This window comes from Morone saxatilis, unplaced genomic scaffold (genome assembly GCF_004916995.1).
Source record: "Morone saxatilis isolate NCDOM2014 unplaced genomic scaffold, NCSU_SB_2.0 Contig2, whole genome shotgun sequence".
In the NCBI taxonomy this organism is placed as follows: Eukaryota; Metazoa; Chordata; class Actinopteri; family Moronidae; genus Morone; species Morone saxatilis.
In genome coordinates this window covers 19298779-19308411 of record NW_023339762.1, presented here as the reverse complement: position 1 = coordinate 19308411, position 9633 = coordinate 19298779, and the positions used below count along the sequence as shown (strand labels likewise).

The 9633-nt window shown below is 42.2% G+C and overlaps 1 protein-coding gene across 2 annotated transcripts; it reads right to left on the bottom strand.

Moving 5' to 3' along the window:
* Positions 1 to 1446: 1446 nt before the first annotated feature.
* Positions 1447 to 9590, bottom strand: prr5a (proline rich 5a (renal)). Of its 2 annotated transcripts, XM_035665515.1 has the most exons (11): positions 9364 to 9590; positions 7205 to 7347; positions 5130 to 5255; positions 4965 to 5045; positions 4421 to 4469; positions 4231 to 4288; positions 4045 to 4136; positions 3787 to 3927; positions 2800 to 2935; positions 2420 to 2692; positions 1447 to 2327 (listed from the first exon to the last, which is right to left on the bottom strand). In XM_035665515.1, the coding sequence occupies exons 1-11, from the start codon at positions 9403 to 9405 to the stop codon at positions 2038 to 2040; spliced, it is 1431 nt and encodes a 476-aa protein (XP_035521408.1). In that variant the 5' UTR covers positions 9406 to 9590; the 3' UTR covers positions 1447 to 2037. The 2 variants fall into 2 exon arrangements, with proteins under 2 accessions (XP_035521408.1, XP_035521409.1); XM_035665516.1 differs by lacking the exons at positions 7205 to 7347; positions 9364 to 9590 and having other exon boundaries at positions 5130 to 5505.
* Positions 9591 to 9633: the final 43 nt, after the last annotated feature.

Sequence of the window (9633 nt, the reverse complement as noted above, 5' to 3'; positions counted from 1 at the left end):
ATCCATATCCATTGATGATGCCTGTTTGTTACTTGAAGAAGCTTATAGAAAAGAAAAAAGATATATAATAAAAGGCTTCCTGTACTAATTTTCAATATAAAAGCATGCGTTTATCAGGTGCTGTATTTTATTTTGATGAATAACTGCAGGGCTGTAGCTATTATTGAGGACACTGAGTTCACGCCACCCCCCCTGGACTTTTTCTGGATATTTGGGCGGTTTAAGAACCTGGTGAGGATTTAACAAAATAAAATCTTAACTCAAGGTTCATTCAGCAGATTTCTTCACTATAACAACTCTATGAACTCCCATCTGCTGATTAAAGGACACAATATGTGGCTGAAAGAAATCTAGTAAGTTGACCTTGAGTTAAAGAGTAAATCTAAAATATATCCTCATTCTCTATGGTGTCAAAATTTCCTGGAGTGAGGGAGGGGTGGGAGGTACATTGGGGGGGATTTGGACTCATGACCTCAGTATTTATAAAAGCCCTGATTATAGGTGGCTTAATGGAGCTTAACTAAACAGAAAAACTAAATCCAGCTGCGACTGTAGATCCTCCCCTCTCCTTAACGAACAACAAAATTAATGTGTGTGTGGGTATTCATACACATGACAGATATTCTATTTATAATAAATCAACTGTTTACATAGAAGGAGATAAACCCATGTTTTTAAATACTATTCAAATTTATTTATTTTTTTACTGGGCTAGTATAACAAATTAATACAAAGTACAACTCCGTAGACATCATAGATTGTCAAAAAAAGTAAAGTACAAAACGCTTGAGGTAAAACATCGTTTGAAAAAGATTCAGTTAAAAAGCCCTTATTAAAATTTAAATTCATTTAAAGGTAAAAGCTTACTTTACACTATCTAGCTGTCCTAAAAACCAACAATGCACTTTTATTTACAAGGTAGTGGTGGTGCAAAATACAGTGTGTGAGACGACATTCAGTCAAAATGCTCATGTCTTTGTCAAATGTAAACAATAAACATCGTCATTATTCCTCAAACTCCCGCTGTACAGAGCTAACGCAGAAAAAAGCAAATGCTGTCACACTGATGTTTGCTCCAAGAAGAGAATTTTGCATTAGACGTCTATGACAGCCGCTGGCAATAAAAGCAATTCAACAGTCCACATTTTCATAAGATGTCATACAAAAGTGAGAGCAGAAGACGCCATTAACTGTGTTACTCCCAAAAGGCAAGACAACAAAGCGTAAACAGAAAATATAAAACTGCCGTAAGGTTCAAAATACACATATACAAAACAAATCCATGATAAATATGTAAAGTTTCTGTACTTTTTCGGTGTAAAATGGTGGTTCTAACAACCATTTCCACTGCATGAAAACCTCATAAACTCCAATTTTGGTTATTTTTGTGATTTTAACTTCAGTTGAAGGTTTACATTCTCCTCTGTGTGTTAAGGGATAGTGTTGATTATGTTGTATATTTGTGATATTTTCAACAAATCTCATGAAAAGTCTCTAAATTAAAAATAAAATCTGAATGATATAGTGTCTTTGTTGGGTACTATTTTAAGCTGCGGATTAATACACATTTTCAGGCAGCAGGATGGTGTTTGTGAACCGAGAAGCATGTCAGTGCAGCTGTGTGGCTCACTGATGTTAGTGGCATCAATTCATGCAGATTTTGGTCTTTTTTTCATGGGATTTGTCCTCAATAAGAAAATATAGAACACCACCAGACTTATCTCTTAAGAACATTATCTGACTTGAGGATAAAAAAGCTTAGATGAAGTCGTAACTACAGCGTCCTGAAGTTGAAAACCTGGTAAAAGTCCTTTAATAACAGTTCCACTGCTGCGTGTTTTTGTTGGATAAAAGGTTTTCACTCACCAGCAGTGGTCTTGGAAAATTCATCGAACTACAGTCAAAAAGGAAGATGGTACCCATTTAATGAAATGTAGATTTCTTTAATCTTTCTCACAGATTTTTACCGTACACACTGGGGTTGGGGTCGGGGTCGGGGGGAGTTTGGGGGTGCTGCGTTCCTAACGGCAACCGCAGTTACACAGTGCTCTGCCTGCTCTCACGACTGTACCCCATAGCCTCTGAGGAGTGAGGTGGGAAATCAATAAATATCCCATCTGAGTCTGAGTCTGCAGACTCTAACACTTGTCCAATTATGGTTTCAGGGCTGGATGATTCGCTGGGCGGCGTGGAGGATGCACCTTTACTGAGATCAGTCATTGTGGTCGTGGCCTCGGTGCCGTGGAGAGCTCCTGAGGAATGAAGGGGAAGGATGGAGGGAGACAAAAGAGGCAAGTCCATGGCACTCGCTCCCGCTTGTACAATCCCTGTGAACGACAGGGTGCTGGATTAATATGGATTATTACTTTATGATTATTGCTTTTTATGCATAATAACCAACAACCAATCTGTGTCATACCGTTGAACTGAGAGCCCACACACAGTCTGTGGGAGGAGGGGCCAGACAGTTCAGGTCCTGAGGCCAGGTCAGCGTAGGCCAGTCCTTGTTCCTCCAGGCATGATATAATCTCACAGGCCGAGTGGCGCCGGATTCCTCCACTGCCAACGGAGCTGGCATCTGGGTCATACTCAGCCACCGGAGTCAGCAGCAGAGGGATATTGTAGCTTTTCGATCGTACCACAGGGTTTTTAGACGGTTGATCCGCAGACTTAGGCCACGATAAACACTTCTCTGAAAGACGAGAGGAAAAGTAGGGAAGGTGTGGATTAATTTATGTTCCTCGTCAGACACATGACATTATTGCTCTGCTTTTGGGTTCACGCCCCGCACTGTCTCACCCAGGACACAGCAGTGAGCCTCAACGCCATCTCCAGAGTAAAGTCCGTGGGTGCCCAGGTAAGGCGAGACCACCTTCTGAACCAGAGACTCGAGCCTCAGGTAGTCCTCATTCACACCGCGTGACTCGTGGACCCCCTGAACGCAGAGACGGGCATCAAAGTGTAAATTTAAGCCTCCAAATACACCAAAAATAAAGCTGCTTGTTGGTATAATAATAATAACAATAATAACAGAATAAGTCAGCTTCTCAAATGAGTGTAAATTGAATAACTTTGTTTTTATGACTGTAGATCAGACACTAAGCAATAATAAACAATAATAACATACAATAAAACAATATTAGGAAAAAACAATAACAAAAGGAGAATATTTGACATGTTATAGACAGTAATAATTAAAAAACAACAACAACTGACTGCTTGATAGGGATGGGAATCGATATGATGTTATTGATACCAATACCATTATTGATTCTGATTATGGGTCCAATTCTTTGTCGATTCCCTTATTGATTCCTGATCAATAATCAGGTCTACACAGGTTTTCAGCCTTCGATGCAGCTGTTTTATTATCTCTGAGTCTGAACACAGTGTAGAAAAAGAGTTACAGTCGTTTGATTTTCCCGCCACGACTCTTATTCATACTCATATTTAGCAATGTGCAACCGTCAGAAAAACATGCTGGCATTGATTAAAAGGAATTAAAAAGCTCAGTGACGATGCGATTCTGATGGATCGGATAGTTTGGAACCGGTTCTCGATTCCCATCCCTACAGACTGATAATGAAAACAGAAGATTCAGACCTACTGGTCACTTTATTCAATTACAAGTTAACCTAGTTTGTGAAAAAAAAAAAAGGTTCTCACAAATCTCAAAGATCAAAAACATGATCTGGAGCTGTTTTCTCTTGTTGGGAACAGAAAGAATAAGCAAACAATGAGTGAGGAAACAAGCTATTAAGTTTGCCTTGGGGCCTGCAGGCCTACCTGTAAAATAAGCAGCATCTGTGTAACAGAGGGGGGCACTCGGGCGCGAGGTCGGGAGAGGGCGTCCTCTAACTTTACACTCAGGACTATCGTGTTCCTGAAGTGAAGCAGAGCTAGCTGTCGGACAGAGGGCTCCTTACCCTGCACACATTAAGGACACAGAAAGAGGCAGAACTGAGCAGAAATGACCATCATCCAATAAAGGTTGGATATTAAAGTTTGTGGAAAAACCAGCTGACTCTGAAGGTGTTTGTGTACCTGGACTGGATGGAAGATGGCCTGCAGCATCGAGAGAACATCACAGAAGAAGAAGTCCCACGTCTCTGCCAGAGAGTCGAGTAACTTCTGACCTGCATCAAAAACAAAAGACAGCGGATTAAAGCTTAATTCGCCAGCACAGACCGCTGCAAAATGTATTCAGACTGTTTATCCAACCAGTCATACCTTCGTAGAACCTTATTTTGTCCCGAAGGATGACCATGCCTTTTGTCAGCAACTGGTTCTGTGACATTAAGTGAAAAGATGCCATTAAATTCAAACATCAGAGACACCATCACTCCATACCTGAGTGTTAACTATTGTAAAACGTATATATATATATATTAAATAATATGTCTATATATATGTCTATTACCTGAAGGTATTCTGTGAAGAAGGACCCCAGCTCAGTCTTCAGCAGATGCCTGAGGAAACATAAGATGGACAGTATTCAACTATTAATAGCTGTGCTCTCATTTCTGTGTGAATAAAAACTGTTTACCACCCGCATTTAATTCCACGTGTGTGCAATTACATGAAACAGAACCACAGGATGTAAACCGATCTACCAAGCGCCCTGTTTTCCTGCATTATAAACAAGAGTTTCCTGCGTAGTTGACGAAATGTGTCAACCTTCTCGTGGCTTTTCTGTACATGGAAACATGGGCTATAATGGAGGATGATGTGATAGAAGTGATGGGTCTGGTTCAGGAAGATAATGAGATATCTGGCAAGACCACATGACTCCCCAGGCCAACGTACAGTACACTACGCACACAAACAAACTCATTCACGAATGAATGCAGGACAGACTGTAATTATTCTACTTATAGCACAAAATGACACAGACAGTCTAAAATAAGGATGTTTTTCTTTATAGTTGTGTGTGTGTAGCTGTTTCTGTGCCTGTTGAAACCTACCGGACACCTTCATTGAGGGCGTAGAGTTCGTTATCTGCCAAACCTTTCTTCTGGAAGACTGCTATGACAGCGTTGTGGATGCTGAAACATAACACAAACACACACACATTAATATTCAAAATGCATTTTAACCACTACCTCTTTTGCACCTTGTCTTTTGTGTACCTGTTCCAGGTGGCGTTGGCTCCTGCCCTCTTCTGCTTCTCCCCTCTGTCCTCTGGTGAACTTTTCTCACTCTTCCCCAGCTCGCTGAGGCTGGGAGAGCTCATCAACTTCAACCGGTGCAGAGTCCTCATGAGGGAGATATGGAGGAAGTGGAGAGAAACAGAGTATGCACTAAGTACCGGACAAGAGAGAAACAAGGTCAGGCTATGAGCCGACATACACAGAGACACAGAGAAGAAACACGAGGAGAGAGCTGGAGGGGAGGAGAGAACATAAGCAGAGTCTGAGAGAGAGATAGAGTACGCAGAGAAAAAAAAAATGGCACAATGACAATACAAAGAGCGGCCCGGTGACAGAGGAGAAGAGAAGTAGGACAGAATGATGCATGGTGAGAAAGGCGCAGCACGTTAAGAGCAGGATGGGTGGAGCCAAGCCGAGAGGTGGGCCACCGCACTGCCCCAGGTCTCAGAAGGGGAGAAAACAATAGCACATGCACTGATGGGGGCATACTCTTCCTCCCTCTCTGCCTCTCTTTCAGTACAATACAACCATTGATGCAAACAAATATTTATGCAGAGCACAGATGCCAGAGGAACTGCAGGGTAAGCAAACCGAAGCAACTGGGACTTTGTTGTGCTTGTCACTGTACAGCGAGGAGGAGGTGGAGGAGGAAGTTGTCCGGCTTATTGACAGCAACAACAGGGATAGGAAGCAGTGACACAATGCAGACAATAAAGAAGGTTTTCCTGCTCTCCCGTTTTCAGCACAGCTGGTGCAGGACAACAAAAGTCAAAAGTAGTGCAGTGTGTGAGACCAACATATAGTTTAAAGCCGATAATGATATTTGAAAGTCTAAACATCCTGTCTTTATAGCCCCTTGAATAACTTTAAGGTTGCAAAAATCGTCTTTTTTTACCCTGAAACGGTGAGAAACAGTTAGCCTGGCTCTGCCTAAAGGTTAAAAAAAGGGAGCTATGTATCATATCTTCATGAAAACTGCCTAGCAGAGACTCCAAGGAGTCACTGCACCCGGCAAAGAAGTGCAGTCTTTACTAGGATTTAAAAAAAATAGATATAACATGTTAATGAGTGAGCTTTATATATATATACGTTTGGACCCCTGTTTGCAGTCTTTGTGCTAAGCTAAGCTAACTGGCTGCTGGCTGTAGTTTCATATTTACTATTTTAATCACCTTTGAATCCCAGGAACTGACATAAGACCTTTATTTGTCCCAGAGCGGCAATTAGTTCTACCGCAGAAGCCATAAAAAACAACAAAACAATGACAGCACAGGATGAGACGTACAGATAAAAAAGCCACACATACACAGATATTGGAGGAAAAGGTCGAGTACACCAGAGCGTTATCAATCTGCTCATCTAACTCTTGCCAAGAAGGCAATAAACTATTACTTAAAAAAAAGTCTAATACAAATATATATGCCAGTAGTAATGTACAGATAACATTTGATAAGATGCCTGAATTTAGTTTTTACATTTTAAAATTTGTTGAGCACAAAATGTACACTTTGCAGTTGAAAAATAAACTTGTCAGCACTCTCTGGTGGACAAACTAAGGAACAGAGACTCAAACATATCTGTACAGCCCTTTATACCATATATACTGATAGGATATATCTGCTGTTATTATCAATATATTGGCCCCGTCGGTCAATATGAAACAATATCCCCTCTTACACACACGATTCTTTTAAATCCTAACTCACTGCAGGACCTTCACAATATTAAATTAATACAGTCCAGAAACTCTCTGCTGACAACACGGCAGTAAACAACAGACCCCTCCTTTCAACACCCACATACACACAGACACAGAAAACATGGAAAGCAAGTGTACAAACTGATGAGATGTACACACATGAAGGAAGTGAGTCAATCAAACATCCCGCCAGGAGATCATTATCATTAGGGTCAACATGTGTTGCAAGCAAAGCTCAGCCGCCTAATGAAATCTTCTGGGAGAAGAGACGCTGGGATTTTTATGAATGCTAATTAATATTTCATGCATTTTCCAGGATGCTGTGAAATTTTAATTCCCAGGAAGTGAGCCTCACCTCCTGATTGGATGCTCACTGCTGCTGTCCATGTCTGGGCTCGGGGGAGGGGCCGAGAAGGTGCTGAAGTTGAGTGACAGCGGTCGGGAGGAGGGTCTGGAGGAGGGCCGGGAGGCGTGCCTCCGCCGGAGTCCATCAAGCATCTTCAACAGGAGAGGGGAGATAATGGAGAAATGATTATTAAAGACATGTATTTATAAATATATACAAATAATTAGTTTGAACAATGCGTGTGTAGTATGATTTCCACATTAAAATCCTTACAAAGGCAGCTTCAGTGGGATCGTTTCGGCTTAAAATGGCAGATTTTACAGCAGCTTTTCTAAATATTTGTGATGCATGTTGCAGTGTTTTAAGGCATTTTTTGCAATTAGATTGCAGGAGAAAGTGAAAATTGCCCAAAAAGTTGTGTTTTTTTGTGAGTAATTCGTTAAAAATTAAAAGGAAATGCACTGTTAATTGCACAATAACGTTGCACATGTCTGTGTCTTCACAACTAGAAACAAGTACGTGAGCTTGGTGACGTATGGCTCAGCGTTTTATGCAGGAAACTACAATAATCGGTCAAATAAAATTGTAGGTTTGTGCAGAATTCACTGGTTGAATTTTGTGTTAACTGCTGCGATCACAAACATTGCAACTTCCTGGAGGGACTGAAGTTTTCCTGCTGGACGCAAGATGTCTCCTACACTCACTGTGAAGTCAGTGTTTGTGCACTGGTGGCTTTCAGTTTCTACATTACATCTATTTAAGTTTCATACTGGACCCCGATTGACCTCCAACCAATTTGTGATGTCACAAATCATGCTCGTAGGCCCCGCCCCTTAAAAAGGAGAAACTTTCCACTTTCAGCTGACGAACACAAAAACACCCTTCTAGTGTTAAACTCTGCTCATACATCAATCTGCACAGTGAAGCTCAAACATCCGACTGTAGGAACCGGAATAAAAAAACAAATATTATTGAGCAGAGGGGGACTTTAAGGTTTGACTGAAGGTAAACATGAAGCGTACAGGAGTGATCCGGCAGCTGTGTGAGGCATCAGTGTAACATGTCTGAGGCTCTGAAGGAGTCACAACACCTCTGCTACCATTTAGAGACAATGAATGGAATAAAGAAACAATGAGACAAAACAAAAATTAAATCAAACTTACAGTCAAACGGACGCAGGAGAAAATCAAGCCACACGTGTGACCTCCTTAAAGGAGTTATAGTGTTGAATTAACTGTGTGCTTTCTGTTTCCTTGTTATTTCAACACATTGGAAGAATGTTTTGCAATCAGAGCTCACCACCTACGCCCCAACCACACCACAGAAATCAAGAGAAGGGAAGAAATGCATGTGTGAGCACGTACAGCATGAGTGATTCCTGGCAAAAGCCACAAAGCCCTGCATGAGCCTCTCTCTTGGAGTATGACAATACAGTATTACAAGCTATATTTGGGTGTCTCCCCATAGAAAACATTGCACATAGTAAAGCACCATCCCCTGGTCAAAGGGGGGAACAACAGTCTGGGGCTGTCACTCCTCAGACAAAGACACAACACAAGCCTCTTTTCACTGCCACCCTGCCATGCAAGTGATAAAATGGGTGCCTGGTGTGTCTTCAGAGGAGCTGGCCTGCAGTTTTTTTTTATTACAGTAACATCTGAGGCAGAGGCACAGAGGAGGCAGACTGCACACTCCTGTCTGCCCGACGTGCCATGCCACGCCAGTCTGGGCAATTCTGCTTTTGTTCACCCCTCCTCCTTGTCTTTCAGGGGCGACTACAGTCAGAGCGATGCCACTTTTAATTTCTATTAGTCTCCATTGTTTTTTGTTTTTTTTCTGGCCTCGTTTCATATAATAATCGACACAAGGCAGCCAATTTATCTATCTAACAATCAATCAATCGGCCCAGACACACAATCAACAGTCCACGTTTGTCCTACAGGGAGGAATGTACAGCCAGTGGTGCGTACGTGGAGGTTTTTCTATTTTTTTCTACCTGTGTGGAGAGAATGAGGCAAAGTATTACAGTAAACAACGCAGCTGTGTTGTCCTCACACACACACACACACCAGGCTGCACCACCTATGGATGTAACTGTATATGAAATGGCACAAAGTTGCGGTATGGTCATGCGCTCTGCCGCCACTGTAAGCCCGCACTCGCCGTACCTTATCCTGTCGTGTTTGTTCCTGGAGGGATGAAACGATCATGTAGTACCGATTGGGATGTGTGTTTTTACCGCCCGGAGCTCATCGGCGACGGCGGCGAGGCTCCTCTACTGTTCCCCGCCGGTCTGCGCACCCACTCGGGCATCAGGGTGCAGGCGGATGGAGGGTCTGACCTGCGGTGCGGTGGAGGGGGACTCATTCATGAAGCATGCACCGCTCTCTCTCTCTCTTCCTCTCTAGGAAAAGAGAGGCCAGTATGGGAAAGAGAAA

What these genes read in the sequence shown, in the direction of transcription:
- prr5a (XM_035665515.1), bottom strand. Translation starts at nt 9,405, where the DNA reads ATGATCGTTTCATCCCTCCAGGAACAAACACGACAGGATAAG. An exon ending in AACAAACACGACAGGATAAG is followed by an intron (nt 7,348 to 9,363) that starts GTACGGCGAGTG and finishes CTCCTGTTGAAG; the next exon opens with ATGCTTGATGGACTCCGGCG. An exon ending in TCTTCACAGAATACCTTCAG is followed by an intron (nt 4,289 to 4,420) that starts GTAATAGACATA and finishes TTAATGTCACAG; the next exon opens with AACCAGTTGCTGACAAAAGG.